This window comes from Thermothelomyces heterothallicus (assembly GCF_042370625.1).
Source record: "Thermothelomyces heterothallicus CBS 202.75 unplaced genomic scaffold P884_scaffold_1, whole genome shotgun sequence".
NCBI lineage: Eukaryota > Fungi > Ascomycota > Sordariomycetes > Sordariales > Chaetomiaceae > Thermothelomyces > Thermothelomyces heterothallicus.
Window position 1 is genome coordinate 1,894,998 of NW_027192562.1, and position 21,811 is coordinate 1,916,808.

General features: G+C 55.6%; 7 protein-coding genes across 7 annotated transcripts in view; 4 read left to right on the top strand and 3 right to left on the bottom strand.

The window, feature by feature from the left end:
• The window catches only part of P884DRAFT_295970 (uncharacterized protein), a gene marked incomplete at both ends in the record, with an annotated part of 1,470 nt that extends 1,261 nt beyond the window's left edge, over nucleotides 1-209 (bottom strand). The window contains one exon of the mRNA XM_069444375.1: nucleotides 75-209. Coding sequence (XP_069301873.1) covers nucleotides 75-209 — 135 coding nt within the window. The remainder of the gene's footprint in view (nucleotides 1-74) is intronic.
• Nucleotides 210-829: 620 nt separating this feature from the next.
• Nucleotides 830-1,481, top strand: P884DRAFT_8974 (uncharacterized protein). The gene is made up of 3 exons (XM_069446151.1): nucleotides 830-909; nucleotides 973-1,172; nucleotides 1,251-1,481. The coding sequence occupies exons 2-3, from the start codon at nucleotides 976-978 to the stop codon at nucleotides 1,372-1,374; spliced, it is 321 nt and encodes a 106-aa protein (XP_069301874.1). The 5' UTR covers nucleotides 830-909; nucleotides 973-975; the 3' UTR covers nucleotides 1,375-1,481.
• On the top strand, nucleotides 1,376-2,456 carry P884DRAFT_281886 (Acireductone dioxygenase ARD family; the record flags this gene model as incomplete). Its single annotated transcript, XM_069443572.1, has 5 exons — nucleotides 1,376-1,405; nucleotides 1,536-1,853; nucleotides 1,956-2,015; nucleotides 2,074-2,215; nucleotides 2,293-2,456. 4 exons carry the CDS (start codon nucleotides 1,376-1,378, stop codon nucleotides 2,188-2,190), a joined length of 525 nt encoding a protein of 174 aa, XP_069301875.1. The 3' UTR covers nucleotides 2,191-2,215; nucleotides 2,293-2,456.
• A 76-nt stretch (nucleotides 2,457-2,532) lies between these two features.
• On the bottom strand, nucleotides 2,533-3,961 carry P884DRAFT_234682 (Der1-like family-domain-containing protein). Its single transcript, XM_069439920.1, has 3 exons — nucleotides 3,492-3,961; nucleotides 2,928-3,396; nucleotides 2,533-2,860 (listed from the first exon to the last, which is right to left on the bottom strand). Exons 1-3 carry the CDS (start codon nucleotides 3,669-3,671, stop codon nucleotides 2,772-2,774), a joined length of 738 nt encoding a protein of 245 aa, XP_069301876.1. The 5' UTR covers nucleotides 3,672-3,961; the 3' UTR covers nucleotides 2,533-2,771.
• A 647-nt stretch (nucleotides 3,962-4,608) lies between these two features.
• Nucleotides 4,609-5,302, top strand: P884DRAFT_274172 (histone-fold-containing protein; the record flags this gene model as incomplete). Its single annotated transcript, XM_069442684.1, has 3 exons — nucleotides 4,609-4,741; nucleotides 4,832-4,956; nucleotides 5,081-5,302. 3 exons carry the CDS (start codon nucleotides 4,609-4,611, stop codon nucleotides 5,300-5,302), a joined length of 480 nt encoding a protein of 159 aa, XP_069301877.1.
• A 2,548-nt stretch (nucleotides 5,303-7,850) lies between these two features.
• On the bottom strand, nucleotides 7,851-10,409 carry P884DRAFT_266115 (uncharacterized protein; the record flags this gene model as incomplete). The annotated part of the gene is made up of 1 exon (XM_069441999.1): nucleotides 7,851-10,409. One exon carries the CDS (start codon nucleotides 10,407-10,409, stop codon nucleotides 7,851-7,853), a length of 2,559 nt encoding a protein of 852 aa, XP_069301878.1.
• A 9,872-nt stretch (nucleotides 10,410-20,281) lies between these two features.
• On the top strand, nucleotides 20,282-20,882 carry P884DRAFT_9055 (uncharacterized protein). The gene has a single exon (XM_069446157.1). It carries the CDS (start codon nucleotides 20,328-20,330, stop codon nucleotides 20,727-20,729), a length of 402 nt encoding a protein of 133 aa, XP_069301879.1. The 5' UTR covers nucleotides 20,282-20,327; the 3' UTR covers nucleotides 20,730-20,882.
• The last annotated feature ends 929 nt before the right edge of the window (nucleotides 20,883-21,811 follow it).

Sequence of the window (21,811 nt, forward strand, 5' to 3'; positions counted from 1 at the left end):
AGAGAGAGAGAGAGAGAGAGAGAGAGAGAGAGAGAGAGAGAGAGAGAGAGAGAGATTGCAGCGGAAGAACGCACAATCCAGACCAGAGGCTTCACCGACGCTCCCGGCTGCGGGGGGTCGCAGCTAGGCGGTAGCTGAAGTTTCATCTTGGAGGAGGAGGAATCCGACCCGGCCACGGAGGCCGTGTCCTGTACGCTTCGAACATCCATTGTCCGACTCTGGTGGTCTTGAGCAGCGTGTCCCGGTCAACCGATCGGCGTGCACGTTATTCTGTCATCGGAGCATGGACGGGCGAGCTTGGAAAAAGACACGAGGACCACGCAAGCTCGAGAGTTTAGCTCATCCTATTGGAATCTGAGAAGCCCGGTGCCAGAACACCGGCGGTCGAAGATGGCCGAGGTCAAGCGCCCATCGCAAATACAGACGTTCCCAGGCAGTTAGTTGCTCGCAGACGTTTGGCCCACCGAGATCAGGCTAATTGAATCGTATTTTACATAGTTACATCTAGGAGTAGGTGACGTATGTATTGTATCTGTTAAGTGTGGGACTTTCGGTGTGACGGATTTCGTGTAATGTACGGCTACGCCGTAAGAAACACCCCCTGCTCGAGCGGCCTCGGTATGTAAGTTACATGCGTATTTCCTAGATTCAAGCCTGGAAGTTATCCGTATTGCGTGTGGTTTAAGTTGACTCTTTGCCCGAACTCCCTCAACGTGACCACACCAACGTACTTTCGCACATTCGGCATGTCGACTGAATGGCCGCTTGAGTTCCAACACTTGACGGACTTGGGCCCGCCACCTGAAAGGAAGCAAAAAAAAAATCTCACCGACAACCATAACTTTCTGGTCTTACATTGAAGAGGGAACATGACTTATAGGTGAAAGGGTGAAATTCCCATACAGGCTTGTCGGCACCAGCAGTTCTCGGCAAATGCAACCCTGTCCCGCTAACACTTATCGATAACAACAGAGGATGGCGCAATCCGGGCACTCTCGCAATCACCATGACATGAACTCGAAAGATGGCGATATTTCCCGCGCCCATCAGGGCAGGGCAGATAATAGGAAGCTAGCTCCGGAGATCAAGCTGTGCAACGGCCCTGTTGATCTAGCCAATAACCACACCACAAATACGAGGCTTTATATCGTGCCACTTTTGCTGAGTAAGAAGTAAGCCAGAAGGGAGTTTCTCTCGTGCCCCTCACCACCAGATTTAACCATTCCGCCCCGCCTTACCCGCTTCATAAGGACTCATCACCATCCTCACCCTCAAGTTAGTTCCGGGATTTTCAGAACTCGAACCTTGCAAAAATCAAACATCCACCACCACCCACATCCATCAAAGAACCTTCCGGGAAGATCTGGAAAATAATATGAAGGCCTACTACTACGACAACCTCCCGGTAAGCCCGCCAACCTTTCTTTCCTTTTTCTTTCCACACTCACCCCTAGCCGCTCAACCCCTGAAAAGAAAACCACCGACTAACACATAGTCTTCGGCAATTCCCCCCCCCCCCCTTCCAAAAAAAACAGGGCGACCAACGGCTGCCGCACGAGGACACCAGTGCCGGGCCGCTCTCCCCCGCCGACCTCGAGACCGTCGGGGTCCGCTACTACCACATGCCCGAGCTGGCGGGCGTGGACGCGCTGGCCGCCGAGCGCGGGTACAAGAACCGGGACGAGATCACGGTGTCGCCCGAGAAGATGGGCGACGCCTACGAGTCCAAGGTCAGGATGTTCTTCGACGAGCACCTGCACGAGGACGAGGAGATCCGCTACGTCCGCGACGGGCGCGGGTACTTTGACGTGCGCGACAAGGCGGACCGCTGGGTCCGGATCGCCCTGGAGAAGGCGAGTCTTCTTCCCCCCTCCCCCTTTTTCTCACCCTACCATCTCGGGGATGCATGCCTTGGGATAGGATGCCGGTGCTAACTCGGATGCGGCGGGGTTCAGGACGATCTGATTATTCTGCCGGCGGGCATCTACCATCGGTTCACCACCGATGAGAGCAACGTAAGTTCCGAGGAGCGTAGTGGCTTTGGAAAACGGTTGGGGGGCTGACATGGTACAGTACATCCACGCGATGCGCCTGTTCAAGGAGGAGCCCAAGTGGACGCCGTTGAACCGGTCCGAGACCGTAGACCAGAACCCGTACCGCAAGGAGTATGCTTCGCAATACCTGGCGTAGGCGGCAGGTCATGTTATGAGGCATGGTGAGCGTTGTACCGAGTATTGCAATCAATGTCAAATCGTGTTAAAAGCATCTTGGAGATTACCTAACGTCGCGTAGTGGTGTCCTGCATTGTTGCTCTGTCTCCCTGTCCGTTACAGTGGTTGTCCTTGGGGAATCTTTGGGTATCACTTAACAAATACAAGGCTGTAATCCGCGGTGAAGAACTGGACGTACACGATCTGAAGGTCAGACCACTGGTAGGTGACGGATTTGTGCCTCCCGTCAATGGTTTTTTTTTTTTTTTTTTTTTTTTTTTTTTTTTTTTTTTTTTTTTTTTTTTTTTTTTTTTTTTTTTTTGTTTGCCGCATTATTTACAGCCCACATTTTGTCCTTCCCAATCCAAATCCAACGCCGGCCAGGTATGCAATGCTGATAGAGATGCACTTGGTAATAATACTGGAAAGAAGCCTCCAAAACGCCGAGCACCAAGCTTGTTTTGAGTCGTCAAATTCCACCCGATCCATAAGAAAAAGAAAAAGAAAGAAAAAAGCCCCTCCTTGAGCACTTCGTCGAATGAGCTGCCTCGGTGCCTCCGTTTACCGTACTTCCGGCGGCGGAACCTCTGTCCCAGCAACAGCGACGTCGTTTTCCATGCCTTCGGCTGTCTCTTCGCGCGGTCGCCCCTCTGCACTTCGGTTAGCACAAAGTCCAATCAACCCAACGACGCATCACCGCTGCTACATGTCACTCACCAAACAGCCGACGCCACCACATGGGCGGATCCAGAGGCCGCGATCCGCCGTGCAGGGGCGGGTACACATCATTAAAGAAGTACCAGATATGCCCGATGATGACGCCCATGAACTCGTCCTTCGGTACGGTGCCGTGCAGCACAAAGCTGATGCCCATGAGCACCCAGGGCAGGTAGGGCGCGCGGAAGACGAGCAGGCCCAGGAAGCTCATGAGCGTGTCCGGGTTGCGGCGCGACCAGATGTAGACGAGCGTCGACGACAGCGGGTGGCCGAGGAAGGGCATCGAGACAAAGGGCGACAGGAGCAGGAGGCTGGTCATGGCGTAGACGAGCAGCCACGAGAAGTAGGCCGGCGACCGGCCCGACGACTCCTCCAGGAGGCGCGCGTACCGCTGCAAGAAGTAGACGTGGAAGAGCAGGTCGATCGAGATGGGGCCGAAGTAGAGGAAGGTCGTCAGGAGGCGCCAGTACTGTATTGACGAGGGCCGGTTAGCTTACGGTACGATACCATGACCGCGCGGCCGGGCGGGGGAGAAAGGAAAAAAGAAAGGTTTTCGGGACTTACTTCCGACTTCTGGAATACTGTGCGGTAGCTATAAAAGAGCTGGAATGGAGTGACGAGCTTGCATTGCACCAGGCCGCTCGTCAGGACTGTCGCTGTTGTCCACCACCGCGTGCAGATGGGCATTTCCCAAAACCATGTCTCGAGGGGGAACGCCCCTTCGCCGCCCATGAGTTGATCCATGTTGCCAGAGTTCGTCGCTGTAAGTCGGTAAGGACGATTGTTGTCGATTCGGTCGATTGCGAGTTGTCGCCGAGGTCAGATGCCGTCTCTGCGATGCGATGACGGTTGGTTCGGGTTTCGGTGAGTGGCGCGGTCGCAGGCTGCGATTTGCAGTTATGCAAGGAACGCTGCACGGGAAGCAGACATGTGTGCCGAAGCCGACTTGACAGTCAGCGTATGAACCGTAGCGAAGAGTTGGGCGTGTGTTCGGTGATGGGTTACGTGCGGTGATGATGAGGTGTCCTTTTGCCCCGACGGGTAGTCTTTATCAGCGGGTGTTAGCATGCCGAGACAAGAGGCGGGATCGGCAAGCGGGCCGAGGGTTCTGGAGGATGACGTGAGGCAAGGAACCGAGCCACATATGCAAGTAAGCGAGTCCACGGCTTGCTTGAAGCTGCAGCTCACTAATCCGTACTCCGTAACATGTGGCTAGTGCTATGGGAGTGAGGTACTTCCTGTGCCCCAGCCACCCCATTAAAATCCCTGTCAATCCGAGAGCGCGCGTCGCGCCGAGCTCAGATCGCTGCCCGCGCATGCGGGTCCGTACAAGGGAGAATAGGGTTGAAGAGCTCCCCAGCCTCCCAGATCGAGAACTGCTCACATTCCAGAGCGTGACAAAATCAATCCGTAACCAGACGGGGATCCTTATCTCCCAAGCATCATTTCCCGATAACCAGCGTTTTGCGACACCGCTTTCTCCGTCGTCAATTCGAGTTGCGCTACATCGAACAAGCCCCGTTCTCGTGCCGTCGAGAGCTCCGTCGCAAAACTTTCTAGAGCTCGTTTCCGCCCCTTCCAATAATTCCAACCAACTAAGCCTCTCAAATTGCATGAAAATCATCTCTTAGCTTGATACGCCCACTCGCCCGAGCTATATCGAGCAAAGCTAGTCGTTACAATGCCTCCAAAACAAGCTAAGCAACGACCTTCGGGCGGCGCGGCCGCAGCCGCAGCAGCTTCCCCGCGAGGGCGGCCACCGGCGGCGGTGACGGCAGCGGCGGCGAGGAGGAACAGGCCAAGCAACGTACAGCGTATGCACCTTCCCCCGTCTCAATCGGTGGTGTTTTGTACTGACGCTCCCCCTCCCCCCCCCCTCTCCGGGAAAAAAAAAAAAAAAACAGCAGGCGACCCCGTCCCGCAAGGCAAAAAGCGCCGCTACCGCCCCGGCACCCTCGCGCTCAAGGAGATCCGCCGCTACCAATCCAACACAGATCTCCTCATGTCCAAGCTCCCCTTTGCGCGTCTGGTACGTCTTCTCTTCCCGGCGGATCCTGCCCCCCCCCCCCCCCCTTCCCAGGCCCCAGGCCGTGCCATCACACCCTCGGGGCTAACCTGTCACCGTTTTTGTTGTCTCTACTTCGGACAAACAGGTCCGCGAGATTGCCCTCCAGTTCCAACCGTCGCGCGAGGAGCTGCGGTGGCAGTCGCAGGCGCTCCTGGCGCTCCAGGAGTCCGCCGAGGCCTTCCTCGTCCACCTCTTCGAAGACACCAACCTGTGCGCGATCCACGCCAAGCGGGTCACCATCATGCAGAAGGACATTCAGCTCGCGCGGAGGATACGCGGGGGCTGGGGCGGCGCCGGGTGGATATGAGATGCCCCCCCCCCCCCCCCGGGGGGGAAGGGGGGTTTGAGAGCCTTTTCCCCCGTTTCTCGCCCGAATAGTGGCTCTCTTTTGAGCCGCGTGGACTTTTTGGGCAGTAAGGGGAGGGCCGATGGGGGGCCAAGGGCTTTGGTGTTCCTATCTGGCGTTTTGGCTGACGCAGGAGTTACTGCGCGGTGCGGAATCTGGTCTGGCTCACTTTTCCAGCGAAGGAAGAGTCGCCGAGAGGGGTGGGTGGCTGTGAAGTCGAGACCAGGGCCCCTTGCCGGTTCGTCTTGTGGGAGGCGGTATATCGCGCTATACATAATGTGTCTGCGCTCGGCAGTGGTGGCGTTCGATGGAGTTTCGGAGTTGGTGGTTCCGGTGCTGGCTTTTTTTTTTTTTTTGGTCGTCTTGTCTCGCTATATACCGCACTCGTGGAAGGGGCTGGGAGGTATCTTAGCTGGTTTTTGGTTACTGTGATAGTACCCGGCGTGGCTCGCGGCCGTCATGCTAGTGTAATTGAGTCTCCGTGAGCTACTGTATATTATATTGAAGTGCCGGCCGTTTCGAGTTCCTCGTAATTACTCGTTCTTCGGCGTCCTAATGCACTCCATCACACCTGGCTCATGTTTAAAAACGAATTGATGCGCTGCGACCCCTCGAAGTCATGGCCGCCTGGTTTGTTGGCTTCATCATAATGAGTTTGACCATGGGCATTGTGGTGCTCCCTCTCTTTGGCGCCGTCAGCCTTGGGGGCTCAAGCCATCAGCAAACCGTCGCTCAGGCCGGTGGCTCTCAACGTCCAGGGTCGAAAGAAATTACTATTCTGCGTGAGCAGCCCGGCTAAGAGCCCTCTTAACGAAAGAACAGGCTACTCTGCCGATTTGGTTTGGCGACACCGTCTACGTGAGAATACCGTGTTTCGTTGGCTCTGGGGGTCAGGGCAGCCAAAGAGTCACTAGCCGTGGTGCGGACTTCAGCTAGTTATCCTTCGGATGCTCACAGCGCCCAGAGAGACCCGCCAAGGGGAGTCTGAGGCGTGTTTGAATTCCGAGGCATGCTTTGCCCATCGGCGACGTCCTTCGGTTTGTACGTCGCTTACCATCGGTTTCTTGCTTTCTTCGTGCATCTTCTACTCGAAGGACCTTACTTCTCAAGACTTGAAGTTATCCTACCTTCGATAGGTACCGCTTTATTCCAGGCTAAGTGCATGCCGTAGGGATGCCGTGGTGCGTGCTATGTATCTGTATTTATGTCGTACTTGACTACCTCAGAACAGCAGAGTGCACAGCTGCTGCACCACGTTATTACACTGCCTTTGCTTTAAGTAATCCGAATATGTGCTACGTGCTGGCTGTTTCTGCGTACTGCGGAAGGGCAATTGACAACACCACCTGTTTCCAACATCATGAACCATCATTGAGCAGATAAACGGCGGTGGCCATCGCCGTCCGACATCCATATACCATATCTAACCTATCTATCCTACCCAACCTTTGGTTCTTTTTTTTTTTTTTTTTTCCAAATATTTTTACTTGACCCCCGTTTTCTTTCTGAAACGAGATGCCCCAAGAAGCATATTCCGAATCCAACACCCTTCTGATCGTCAATCATATCCGTCATCTCGTCATGTCCAAAAGAAAGAAAGAATGCGCATCTTGATGACTCTTCCCAACACACTCGCCCGTTTTCCCTGTGCTCGCATTGGCTCCTCTTGGTTGGTGGTCGGGCTAGGTTGCTATTGGATGGCGGCGCGGTGCGGTGCGATGCGTTGGCAGGTGGAGAACCCTTGAGGCATTGTCTGGGTGCTCCTCTTCCCTCACCATACTTCCATTCGTCCCTCTCCTTCCTGCCTCGAAGTGCCCAAGCCCCGCTGCCGCAGCTGTGTCGAAACTTCCTTCGGTCGCTCGCCGACGACATACAAGCGAAGTCCATGTTGCTGGTCAGCCGGTGATGGATGACGGCGGTGGATCCGATCCGATCCGATCCGGTCTGATCTGATCCAACATGATTGGGAAAGACAAACGAGAACTTTAGTGTCCTCTCGAACAAAACAAGGAAAAATGTTGCCTAACAGTGAGTGGGTTCTTTGAGAACCCTGTACAGTTTGCCCGACCCGGTCCGGGTATCGTGATGTGCTAAGAGAGATCCAGGAAAAGACTGTGTGTGGTGTCGACCAAGGATTCGACCGCGAGTAGCGGGTTCAAGTGACAAGACAAAGGGAGACGATGGTGTTCTGACACAGGGCTGATTGGATCTGCTCCTGAAGAAAGAGATTGGAAAAAAAAAAAAAGATAATGGCCTGCTTTTTAAGTTTGCACCCCCGGACTTTATGTGTGCTTGGCCGCACTACCCATCCCAAGTCTATCCTTGATTCCCGTCCGCGTACAGATGCTAATTGAGACAACCACAGGGTGTGTTTTGAACATAGAGGAAGATGTGAGAACAGAGCTGATGATGCTCCGGTGACGAAGGAACGGTTTGTTGCCTTCGGGGGTTGAGTACACAGAGTTTCGGTATGTAATAGGTCGTGCGGTCGGTGATAACATGGCGCAGCTCAGATCCGATTTCCGCTCAGCTGCACCTGCGGGAACAGCGCATATTGGTTTGGGGGAGGCGGCGTGCTGAGACTCGTGGTCCTGGCGCGCCCACGCCTGGGCGGAATTGGGGCCTTGGTTTTCGCAGCCCAAGGCTCATCCGTGGTCAATGCCCCAAGGTTAGACTCGCTGCCGCGGCTCTTGAAATGCGGCCGCCGGGCGGGTGGCCGAATTACTTCTTCCGACTCGGGGAGCGTAGGCATCGCAGCCTTGCTCTCGGTCCTGCCGTGAGACTCGAATGAGGGAAACCGTTGCAGAGGCTCGGTGCCGGAGAGACAGTTGTCCATCTCGAGAGAGGAGACGCTCGCCGTCATCCGGGTGTAGTCGGTCGACGTCGAGACGGTCGAGTCGTGTTTATCAAACGCGGAGCTGCTGCTCTCGATCGTGCCGGTCGTCGAAGCACTGGTGCGATACCGGAGCAGGAGCGCGGAAGGATCCATGTTCAGCTCATGCTCGTCGAGATGACGGAAACTGAAGTCCGGCGCCTCATTCCTTTCTGCCTCGCAGGCCATCATCTGCTGCTGATAATCCATGGGAATCAGCAGAGAAGGCGACAAGGTGAAGCCGTGCGATTCTTTGAAACTGGACGCGTCAGACGGCTTCCGCACGTGGAGCAGGGTCTTGGACTCGACCCTCGGCAGGGAGAAGTTGGAGGCCTTGGGATTGTTCACCACCGTGGGCGTGATGGTTTCTCGAGGGGTTGGAGATGACACCTGGCTCGCGGGACTGAGAGCCGGCATATCAAACTGCCCCGGCGCCAGCATTGCAGGAGAAGCTACGGATGATTCACCGCCCCTCCCGTGGTCATCGACAGGCGTGGCGGTCTCACCGTCTCTGCAGGTCTCGAGAGATGGACGACTCCACTCATAGTCGCAATTGGCTTCCGCCTCGTGGTCATAGCAGTAGTCGATGTCGTCCTCCCAATCTTCCCTGGGTAACACGTCTTGGTTTTCGATCAACGCTTTCCTGAGGGCTTGCTGTGCAGCAAGCATTTCGAACCGGCCCAGGGTGTCGGAAGCGTCGCTGGTGCGGCGGGTGGACTCTCCGTTCTGACGCGCGGCAAGTCCCCTCAACATCGGGACTGATTGGCTGCCGCGAAGGGACGCGTTGCTAGCGACGCTTGCACGGGATCTCTTCCTGGAGTGCGCGGGAAGCTGTTCTTCCTCCTCGGGCACGTGGGGCAGCGTATGCTCGGAGGCGTTGCTGCTCGGGCAAGGCAAGGGCCAATTGGCCTCGTCGCGAGGGCCCATAGCAGTGGTTGAAGAGGCATGCTCATGGATGACATCCATATCTGGCGTATATCCGTATGATGTCGCCGCAGGACTGCCAGGGTCAGCATACTGCTGCTGACTTCGGAAGCTCGCACTGGTCTGCGGCCTGTCGATCGAGTCAAACCGCTCATGGCGACCGAACATTCGACTGGGGCCGCGGGGGGGCACAACTGGTCCGCCGGGAGCGGATTGATCGACAGGAGACCTTGGAGGGCGCGGAGGTGGGACACCCATCCTTAACTGTTCCTGGGATTGGGAGCGACTGAGGACTCGCCGAGATGAGCGCTTTTTCACCACGGACGGTTTTCGCGTGAGCGATGTTGTTTGGCGCAGTTCGTACGGGGCAGCAGTTGCGAGAGCATCCTCTTCGTCCAGCGGGAGCGAATCAGACGAGAAGCCGGCAAAGTGCATCTGGTCCGCCCTGGAGCCCTTTGGCCCTCCGTGGCCGTGAGGTTGCGCGGATTCGGATGCAAACACGGACCGGCTGCCGTGCTCTAATACCAGCGCATCCTCCCTCTGGGTATGCGCCACATGCTGAAAGTTGTAGGGCCCCGAAATGTTGAGTTTGCGTTGTGCCTCCGCGGCCTGCTCTTGTTTGGTGTTCCGGCGAAGGCCGAAAAGAGCCGGGATTGTTGATTCCCGGCTTGGGGCTGATCTCTGGGTGGACGGGAGGGCGTCACCCGCGACATCAGTCGAATACAGTGAACTGGATGAGCTTTGAGTGCTGCTTTCGCGCCTGCCCTTCCCTCGCCGGCTGAAGATGGTCTTGCCGAAGATTTGCACGCTTTCCGGCCGCTCCTTTGAGGGCATGCTGCTGGATGTCGACCTTCCCGAGGACTTCCTCGAGAGCGTCTTCCCGTCCAGCACGTTCTCCCACGAGGGCCTATCGGCCGAGGTCAGCGACCGCAGCGAGGATGAACCGGAAGAGGTGGTCTGGTGGCTCTGGTGCTTGTCATGGATGGATGCACGCTTCATCCGCTGACCTAGTTCGCGGATGCTTTCTGGTGACGGCGGGCCCTGGACGGCGGGGTCCAAGAGCTGGTCAAGGGAGGGCGTGTCGTACTGCACAGCCTCGGATGACGTGACCGGTCTGACGGGAGGCGACGGCGCGGTGTCCCTCTGGGGGCTCTGGAGACCGAGAATCTTGGACTTTTTCGAGACCTGTCCGAACGTGCTCTTGGACTCCTTGTGGCGCGCGTCCCGTTCCGCCCGGTAAACGGGCATGTTGGATGCGGCGTAGAAGTTCATGGTGGGCGGCTAGGGAGGTTGATCGTCCCTATCCAGGCTTCGCAGCGACTCAGATGTGGGCGGATACTTGGAGCCGTCGGCGGAAGTCGCTATCACAAAGGTCGGCAACCCACTGACACTTGCCAGGTCGCCTGCCGGGGGATTGCCGTCCCGGGCGTTGTGAGTGAGGGCATCCGCAGCTGGGCTAGGGCTGGGCCAGGTGATAGGGTTGGCGGGTCGTGGCGATGCGTCGCGTCGTAGCACCTCAAGCCAGCAACCTGGGACTCGACGGTGAGTTCGGCCCCGGAGGCGAAACCTGTTGTTATTGTCCTGCTTGGCTTCGAAAGGTAAGTCAGGAAGTAACAGTCCAGACGTCTCTCGTTTGTGTGGGGGAGGGAGAGACGGGCCCGGGGTCCCATATATTGCCCAGAGCGATTCGGCATCCCTGCTATTCTTTTGAAATGCGTCCGGGAGGGCACACTCGCACGTTCGGGGCCAACAACCTGGTGCCGACGGGGCGCCCACAGGTGAATGGCGCCAGCTGCCAGGGTACCGTGGCACCGTGGCTGCTCCCTCTCCCCTCCTCGTTCAACCCCCTTGTCTGCAGGGGAGAAGGACCGTCGAAAAAGGCTGTGGAACCGAAAGTGGGGTGGCTTCTCCGGTCGCAAGGGGTCTGGGATATCAGCACCCCGCCGACGACCTTGGGACAAGCGGCTTGGCACCGTAACTGTCTGAGGTCCGGGCTGACGTTAACGTTCTCGAAAGGCTAGTAACGGTCTCTCGCCGTTGAGCATCCGACACGACGGCGTCGCTTCCGCACTCCGCACGTGGAGCCCGACAAAGCAGTGGAAGCGTCGCGTGGATGGAATCCGTACATAGTTACTGTATGCACAAAGGTACTTGCAGTACATGCATACGCCACGACTATGCCTGCTGTCCCGGTGGGAACCCTCTTGAACGTGAAGGATGCTTTGAAACCCAGGAAAACGCCATTCGCTTCAGAATACCCGTACCAATGCAGCAATGATGATTCGCACCTGAGGCGGTAAGTAGCAGGATTGACAGCTCTCGGGTAGGGACGGACCGAAAAGCATGTATAGCTTGTACCGCAGGCCAATAAAATAATACATGCCGTAATGCCGTCGTGCTTCGGCTCAAATGGGGCATGCTAACTGGCCTGTTTGTTCTCCGACCTTCGTACCTGAGGTTGACTGGGATTATGACGGAGAAATGTGTGCGAGAGGACCAACGGTAGTCAGGCAATATCTTGCGACAGCTCCTGCTATCCGACACGACACTACTACGTACGTGTGGAGGGGAGACTATTGGGTTTCGCCGAGGGTCGCACCGGGAAGCAGCACCGAGCCGAGAGCCAGCAGCAAGCCGTCAATCTGTGTCTTGGATATTGAGCCGTGACACGCGGCTGGGTGTTCGATGCTGCTTCCAGAGGTCGCAAGGTCCCATACATGCTGCCGCGTGCCGGTCGCCCCTGCGAAGACGACCTCGCATGTTGCGTGCGTATAGGCGGGTCCCCACACTGGGTCCGATGTCCTCGGCTCCGTAGTTATTGTATAAAATATGTTTAGCCTTGCTGGGCGTGGTTTTGCTGTCGTCGTCGATTTGTGCGCAGCCATTCCATGCCGGCAGGTCTTTGGCTGCCGCATATTCATTGCAGTCGTCGTGTGCTACTGGCGGCGAGAGACAGTGATCGGCGCTGATGACGGCCGAGGTGGAAGGAAGAAAAGAAGGAAGGTGAACGTCGGCTTCGGTACACCAATCCGTGATTGAGCGCGTGCACATCCCCAGGTGTGTGTCATTGTGATGCCTGGCCCATGACCCCGCGGATCGGGAAGTGGTTTGATCGATGGGTGGGTTTCTGGTATTGTTGGGTCCGGGGAAGGCCCGCATCCCCCGCACCGCACCTCGGCGAAAGGAGAACTCGCAGTAGTATCGAGCCGTTTCGACGTCCTAGAGCACAAAAAGTCCGGGGACGTCGGGCGGGACGGGAATCCTGGCTCGGACCACAAGGCCCTGCTTGATTTGAACACCACAAGGTGATGTACACTGTTCCCATTCTTATTCGGTACTGAACTTCGTTACACGTGCTTGCCGAGGAATTGGGAAGGAAGATCGAAACTCGGTTTAAATGCGCTTTCCCATGTGTATGCCTCCGCGCTGCCTTCGCATGTGCAAGGAGAGCTCCAAGGGCCAACGAGTCTTGAAAGCGGTGGGTAGCGTGCTGAATATTCTAGTGTTGTAGCAAGTCGTGTAGTGTGGGCTCGATCCAAATGGTTCCTGAGGTGTGCTCCGAAAGGAGAGGCATCGAGCGTCCCCACATGGGATTTTACGCTCGCTCTCGCAATTCTTTCTTTCTGCATTTGGCTTGAAACCTACTCAAAGCGACTGCGTACTCGTTGCAAGATGCCCGGGCGGCCTGACGGGGCAGCTCTTTCCTTCCCGCCTTTCCTGTTTGTTGCAGGCAGAAACCCACTCCAACCGTGACGCCGGAAATCGTTGGTTTGCACGGGCAACGGTTGCCGAAACTGGACCCCACCCCCTCTCGACAGTCTCGTCTTGATGAATGGGAACGGAGTCGAGGCCGGCCACACCCCTTTTCTACCATGGAAAGTCCCTGCTGTGGTGCGCAACGCCCTCTCCCAGTTGTTTCTGGTGTTGGTGACCTTGGATCGACCTGGACAGGGTGATGCAAAGCTCGCCGGCTAAATTGTCCTGATGGACGCTGATTCCAGTCGCTACCACGGAAGACCGCTCCGATGGGAGGCAAGCGGGCCTAGATGCCGCCGTCATACTCCCCGGCTTCCTAGCGCCACGATGTTCATTCGCTTCTCCGTCGGCGCCACATACTGCTTTGCAACGCACCAAACCGGCTGACGAAGCAATGCAGAACAGCGCATAATGGACCTTTGGGTGTGGCTGATGGTTCAATCCGGTCCGAACTGAGCGCTGCTAGACTGCTTCGGGGAGCAATGTTCGGGAACAACCTGCCGACAGCTTGTCCTAGAGATTCAACGAGACCTTCAATGCCTCTGTGGTATCCGTGCACTCGTTACTTTGTGCAAGCAACAAGTCGCTTGGCTTGGGTTGGCACCCTCTGGTGGCCGAACATTGAAGTGGTAGGTGCGTATTTATGTACGTAGGATAACATACATCTGCCAACGATACCAGAAAAAAGACAATTGCCAGGGCGCTTCTTCCCCCAAGCCAAATGTATCGTGCATAGCAGAACACGACGCTTGCCTGGCGCTCACTATTCGAAATTGGCGAGCCCGCATACTCTGCAAATCTATAATGTATATAACATGCACAGGGAAGCTGCACAGTACTTCGCTATCGTGCCGCTTTGCGCTGGCACCCCTCAAAGCCCTCTCGGGACGGACGAAGCAGTTCAACGACTGGGTGTGTAACAGCGAGATCTACGACAACAAGAGGTGAGATTGGCCAATTTCTCTTCGACTCGAAAAATAGGATAATACAATATTCAAGGAATTTCAAGGAAGCGGATCTGCCATGCCACAGCATGTTGTGGTCCGAATCCACCTGAACAAGCGATCGCGAACGCTTCCTTGCCTACGCGAGTACGTTCGGGACACGGGAAGATCATCCACACGAGATCAGCGAAGAAAGAGATCGGCCTGTTGACTTTGTGTAATCTTTCGGTTAAAAACGGGGAGGCCGTGATCTCCGAGCTGTTGCTGGCTGTGGCATCATCGACGGAGTCGGACCGCGGAGCAGGACGGAAGCTCCCAACACAATTGCGTCTCTAGCGTTCAACGGCCCGCGCTTCGCCAGCATCGCGTTGACGGCGCAAGATTCGAGGCCACTTGACTTACACAGCCGGATTGATGGGTGTCGGACGTCCAACACAGCCGCCTATCGCACGGTATCAGCTGCACGAACAAAGGCAAAAAACGCATGAGGATAATCCGTAATCTGTACACTATGTGCAATACACGCATGGATGCCGGCTCTGGCTTTTAGGCCATCTCCACGACCTTAAACTGACCTCCCTATTCGAGATCAATAAATTTAGGCCATTACGCAGTAAGGACAAACACAGGCACACTGTTTATTCTTTCATTGTCCTGCTCAATTCAGGGAAAAACGGCAGGGATGGGGGGGCTCGACGTTTCTTGTCAGTGTAGATTCCGCACCGTTTCTGGATAGCTCGATCGCCACGGGTGATCGCAAACCTACCCAAACAAATGCACTTTGGGAAGCGGGATCCCGACCCTTCCAGCCGCGGCCCCTGCATCCGCAAGGCAGCCACCTATCCGAAATGGGTTAGCACAACCAGGCATGCGGGCTTCCTTCTGCACGCTAATCTGGCACGTTCTTTTGCAGCACCGCACCAGCCATTCAAGCAACCCACTGACAGGTTGGTGCAGCAGCATCGGTGGATGATGATGATGGTGGTGAAGGGCTTGGAGCGGCGTGTTCTCAACCCAGATCGAGAAACAAGCAGCCAGACAGCCAGAAGTTGGCACCAGAAGCTTTGGACCTCAAAAAGAAAGAAAGCCCATGCTTCCCTTGGAATTGATAACGTGACTGATCTTCCACAGTGTGCTCCCGAGCCTGGGGCGTCGAGCCTCTTGTCGACGAGTACGGATTACTCCGCACATACACAATGTTTGTTCGCCCAGCCCCAGGCCAAACCCTGGACGGCTCCTGTTCTCTCTGTATCGGGGTGCAGGGCAGGGCAGGGCCGAGGAGTCACCACAGCCGTCGCGTCGCGCGACGCGTGTACGTTTTGTGTACTGTAATCCGTAGTAGTACAGCGTAGTGTCAGGCAGCAGAGGATGCTACCATAAGGGTTCCCTACAACACATGACGCGAGGTCCTGCAGTGCTCCGTACATCAGTGTGCACAGTAAGGGATGCAGAGCACCAAGTACACTACGTTCGGGACTCGATAGATCGACGCGCAGGATGATTGCGTCTCGAAGTCCATCAGCCGATTCAGCGTTTACCACAGGGATTTGTACAGTGCACTAGTAGAGACTGTATCTGGGCATGTAGGTCTGTACGGGAGTACGAGAGTGCGCTACATGTCTCCACGGCTCCGTCTGCCGTTGGCCGTTGGCCGAAACGGACCCGTCCCGCATCGCATCCGCCCCTCTGACTGTAGGTGCTTAGGCACCAACGAGGTGACTGACGTGCCTCGGTGAGGCCCATCCGCTGCCTTTCGTACATTACTTTACTCCGTAAGCGTACCTGGTCACTCGTGCTCGAGGAAACGCTCGTTGCTAGTAGTGTAGGCATCGAACGATTGCTCTCGGTTTGGAACATAGCCACAAGATGTCTCACAGGGTGGACCTTGCGAGGAAAGCGTTGAAACCCGAAACAAGGTGGACTGCTATCCAGTCCCACTAGTTATTCGTCAATCCGAACCCGAACTCCACCTTCCTGACGACACTTGGCAACGTGGGAGCACGAAGGGAAGAAGCGACCGTCCGCACCGCGGTAGGGCAAGCCATTGGCGAATCAGAGCCGCCAATTTCGGATCCGATCTCTCGAGCCAAGCCAATCTACACAGTACAACACTGTACGGAATACGCCGACGGCCAGATCATTTTCCAAAAAGGCAGTTTTCTCGTACAGACTGGTGTCCGGAGTAGGAGTTAGTTAATCAAAGAGCAAACTTAACAAGTGCGTAGCAGGACATCATCCGAGACTCGTCGAACCCCCCTCTGCCTCCTCTACTTCTAAGTGTAGTTATGTCCAATATGTACGTAGTATGTACCAAGTACTGTACCTACAATAACTAACTGCGTAGGCATGCGTTCTCGTTTCTCGGCGGGAACGGTGGAGTCGGCCGTCAAGGTGCTGGGTGCTGCCTCTTGGTCCGCCCGGCCCCGCCTGATCGAGCGTTGCGTCGTCAAGAAGACTCCAGCAGGTCGTCCCAGTGGTCCGGAACCCCTCTGTTCTCGCCCGCGTCCTCCTCCCATTTTTGCTTCACCGACGGCCCCCCCTCTGCCATGTGAGATGAGAAGCGCGAGCGATAACGGCCCACGTGTGAAGGGTGCAGCCGCTTGTTTCATCACCCCTAGTGTATGTGCCTCGGCGAATGCGGCGGCAAGCTTAGCCCTACGTAGAAGTTGGTGTTTTGAGCTCAAACGTCTCATTAAACTAGTGTGCCGAGGTGCTCTACGCAGATTGTGCGTAGATTGTGCGTGCCCTCGCAGTAACGTAACTAGCGTATGCTGAGCGTAGAGCTTCTTGCCGCAGAGTCAGCTTCCTTCTTGGTGGGAGAGAGAGGCCAGATCATTTCCAATTTTGGAGGCCGAGCAGGGGCCCACGAAAGACAAGGTTTCGGTCCCCAACTCGAGCCCGATAACTACACCTCCTCCAGGATTCTGAATCCTAGCGCGGTACTTGCCGCCAGTGGCTTTTTTAGCGCAGGACCCACGTACCACACTAGGATTCAGAATCCTGGAGGAGGTGTAGTGTATCATAGTAGGTGGTTATCAACCCCGCCGTTTCTTCAATGCCTCAGGTACCTTCTCGGGACCCCCAAGGGGCCAAACTTGGGACCCTTGGTCCCAAGGGTCGGGGAACCCGCCCCACCTTCCGTGTCTTGGAATTGGAGCTTCTACGGAATAATTAAAGTACGGTAGTTACTTTCGCAAAAACTACGAAGCGATGCAAGCACCTTACAGATGATGTATGTACATACATAGGCAACGAAGCTGATGAGGCGCCCTCTGGAACCACATCACACCTGTCAAGACCCGAGGATTCTTCGCGCTGCAAGGGGCCCGCATTAAATGCGCAGAGCTGGGGGTAGTTTGATGCAGCAGCTACACTAAGGGACCCTGCAGCCCTGCCGGACGGGCATCGGTCTGCTGCTTACTACGCCACATGCTCTTTTTTTTCCCCGACTTTTTTGTTATTATCAATCATTCTTTTTTGCTCCGACAGTGAAGATCTGCCGCGGAAGACTGATAACGCAGAACGGGCGTCGGGGACCTGCCGGGTTGAGAAGGCGAGAGTTGTTTGGAGCCGGGCGATGACCGAGCAGATCCCCGAAATGCTCACAATTACCTCAGCAGGCTGCTCCCTGGCAGGCCCGCACTTGCAACGTACGCACACAGCTCCCATAAGCGGGGCATCAGCACATACGAATGTAAGTACGGACATACATACGTACGTAACGCAGTAGTGTATACGGATCCGTACACTACATCCACCTCCGGAGGATGAGAGATGCGGTGTGACGAGATGTGTGTGCGAGAGTGGGACAGGAATCGACTGCGTCTTCCGTAGACACACTAGCGAAACTGACAAAACTCCGACGGCCCCTGAGGACAGCGCCGACGCCCCCAACCAGCCCTGGGACTCGGAGAAGGCCGTGGCCGGGAAATGAGCTCCTTGAGCGCTCGAGGTTGGGGGTCATGACAAGGAACAGCCTGATTCAGTCAGGCGTCAGGCGATTTTGGACGCCAGTCTCGGTGATTCACATCTTCTTCAGCCATTCTTAACCTAACGAATCGTTGACCTGAGAGGAGAGTGTAGCCTCGGGCGTTTCAAGGTAGCGGGCTACTACCTACCCTGTGCCTTTCTTGTATACACGACACAGTACACTACACTCCTCTCGAGGGACCGAAGCAAAAATAATGTAGTGTCCATTCCCCAGTCCAACGGACCGAGCGAGAAACACGCTGTTTCCAGCTGATTCGGTTCGATTGTTTCGAAGTGGATCTTTTCGCCGATTTCCACTCTCCCCCCTTCCCTGGCCTGATCCGGTTCCTGACCCCTTGCACGAGATGCAACCCCACCAGATCCTACTATGTAGGCTCTCGAAGGCGGCATGATTGACCAATCACCAAACCCTGCCACGAGATGCGATGACACCCAGCCTTCGGCAACCCCTTGCATTCCCACCCCATCAGCGAAAAAAAGCAGCCCGATATTTGTTGACATGGGAACAGCATCAACATGGGGAGGAGGACGAAAGCTGGTCCGGGATGAGGGGCAAAGGAAGCTCAAGGTTCATGCACCCCCTCTGGGGCAGCCTCGAGGAACTTTATCCAGGGCATGAGAGAAACAGGACGGGGGGGAGGGCAAACACGCAGGCAAGCAATCGAGTTGTATTTCCGAAAGAGAGGAGAGTGTGGGGATAAAGGAGGAATGAAAAGCGCATGGCGGAACGCCATGCCACGCCATGCCACGCAGTGCGATGTGGCTTTCTCGCGATATGCTTGCTACACTAGCATCTGTGATGCGCGTGCCCTTGTCCTCCAAGATGGAAGCTACAGCACTAGTAGTACTGTGTAATCCGTACAGTAGTGTAGGCACGCCGACAAGGGGCGGGAGAGGGAAGAGGAAGGAGGGGTGGGTCAGAATTTTGGGGGAGGACTTCACAAGCTCTCGTGCAACCTTTTTTCGCAAAATCAGATTTCTGGACGGGGAGGTCCGATCCTCATCGAGGCCAGACTGGCCAATCACTTGCGGCGATCCAGTCGTAAATGCCTCTATCCGGCCTGGTCGATCACACCTTCGCACCTTTGAAGCGGGCAACCCCGCCCTATCACATTTGAGAAAAATAAAGAGAGAGTGGGTGAACGAGAGCGAGAGAGCGATGGACGGGGCAGAAGGATCGCAAAATGACCCGAAACAGCAAACTCGCTCTCTCCGTCGATCGGTCGTTCGCTTGCTCCTCCACACAAAAGGGGGGGGGGGGGGGGCGGCCGCGCCAGGCCAGGTTCAGGCCTAGCCACCACAGGCTAGCCGGTGGAGACCGGTGGTTGTTTTCGGCTCGAGTTGCTCGACAAGAACGGCTGGACTTGCTCAACACCGAGAGAAGCTGGGGAAAGAGAAGGTAGATGAAAAAGAAAGAGGGACTTCTCCCAAAATGGGCCCGTACTTTACGCGTGGTTGGGACGCTTACATAGTAAAATCTCAAGATATCTGTTTTTTCGGTCTTTTTTTTTTAAAAAACAAAAATAAACAATTAGGGGTGAGCCAAGGTGGACACAAGTAGCCACAGCACCTACGTACCTGTCAACCCCATATGCGCACCGTGTCGACACGCGTCTTGACCGCTGTTTGACACAGCTCCCCGCGTCGCATAATCGGGGAGAAGGAAACGAGCTGTGGCTAGATCTCTCGAGATCCAACAATGGGCCGCACCAGCGCTGTCAAGTGGTGATAGTGCACACAATCCACGGTGAGCGGTGGAGAGAGAAGAGGGGCGAGGCGTTGGTCTGGAGATCCAGCGGCGCGAGAGAAGGAGGGGTGGAAACTTCATGAAACCATGGCTCGGGTCCATCATCCGTGCCCGTTTCTATCGTGGCCTCACCGGATCGAGGAGGAAGAGAGTCTATTTACGCGACGAAATAAGAACACTACCGAGAACGCAGTGCTTGGGTCCCCTCCCTTGCAAGTATGTACATACACTATTATAACACCCCTTCGGGTCTCACTAATGACTAGGTAACTTGTCGTCGCGGAAAGAAGACGAATCAGCAGAGAGGACCACCCATCAATCATTCCGTGCGCTTCGAACCGGCGACGAGGCGCGAGATGCCACTTTCGTCTACACTAGTTGCCGTACACTCGGCATTACTCCGAGATCCGAGACCAACTGCCTCGTGCGTAGGAGAGATACTGCGGAGTGTGATTAACGACGCTGTTGCTGGCCATGACAGCCGCGAAAGAGAGAAGAGGGGAGGGAGATAGAGGGAGAGATAGAGGAAGAAAGGGAGAAGGGAGGGAGAAGCTGGGCTGCGCTCCGTCTGTCTCCTACGGTCTCGAAGCGTCCCCGTTCCACTGCGTCGGTTCCGTTTCTGTCCTCGCCACTCGCCCTGCTCCGGTTGACGTTGACCCTGGCTACTCGGGATATGTATATATATATATATATATATATATATATTACTGCGACTTGTTGGGTCAGGGAACTGTTGTGTGTGTGTATGTATGTATGTACAGTACATGTACATACACTAATCCGTACCAACAACGCAGTACTACTACGTATGTGGATGGCATGGGCGCTCTGATAGGGCTGCTGGAAGGATCCTGTCAAAGGGGAAAGAAGGGAACCAGAACCCCGTCCCTCGCGTGGCTCGCCTGCCCGCTTCTCGCTGCTGCTACGCTTTGCGTACCATCTGTGTGCCATAGCGTGCACGCTATTTGCCGGTGGGGAGGATTGAGCACTTTATTGCGTGTTTGTTACGCGCAGAGAAAGGTAGCATCCCGGCACCGAGCACCGGTCGACGGCCGGAAAGCCTTGTTGCCGGACGCTCGGTTCACCGCCAGCCGCGCAGATGGAGAGAACCCGTCTGTTCTCTCGAGTATGCAGGTCGTCCCATGGGATGCTTAGGGGATGGAGAGACTCGGGGAGCCGACTGACGCTGTTGGCCCCGCGGCCAGCAACCGGCAGGCCCGGGACCGTAGAGCATGATATAGTTGAGAGTCTTGCCTTGCTGGACTGCTGTGCTGCTGACATAACGAATGGGTCGGAACTCTTTTTTTTTTTTTTTTTTTTTTTTTTTTTTTTTTTTTTTTTTTTTTTTTTTTTTTTTTTTTTTTTTTTTTTTTTTTTTTTTGCGTCATGTATGTACCGTCCTGGGAACCCTTGCTCAAAGGAACCCGTCGCTTTGAGAGGGCCGTAGAGTGTCATCCCGAGAGCGCACCTGCCCAGGGACTTGGACAGCCAGTCGTCGCCCTGCAACCTTCAAGGCTTGGAGGGAGACCCTGAATGGTGACTAGATGCGGAACTAAAACGCACCTTGAGCAAACCATGCAGTTCTCCAAGATTTCTGTGAAAACAAGGGGAAGCACCTCGGAACATCATCAGAGTGCTCCCCGTCCACTGCAAGATTGGCTTCTTGGATTCGATGCAGGCAAATAGACGTTCCAGCGGTCGTATTCGACTTCTGCTATATGTTCCAAATCGATGCAGGACAGCGAACAATGGGGCGAACCAAGTCATGCCCTGCCGCGATCCCGCGCCCCTTTGTACTCCTTCATCAACGCGATCCCTTGTTCGGATCCTTGGAGACACGCGTATGGGTGTAAGACCGGGGAATGGCCTTCTCCAAGCCTTTGGGTTGTTCTTCGTTGGCTCTCCACAATCCTTCGTGCCATCGGGGGATTGAGATGACCATGTGCCATGGTGTAACTTCGCGTGTTTTGTACAATCCAGGGAGGCTTGCTTATGAAAGTTCTTGGTCAAGGCCCAGTTGGTTGCGGAATAACCCCTAGCATTGAATGGGAGAGGTTTCGGAGGAAGCGCTCGCTTTCCGGCTCCCGGGTTTCTTCTCAGCCTTTCCGTATGGTTCCAGTACCTTTTCTCGAAGGAACCTAGCTGCTTATGGCCGCTGCGTTTCAAATCCGGGCTCTCAAACAGCGCGGGCAAAATAACAAGACGTTTCCTCGCAGTTGCTGAACAATGTTGCCGGA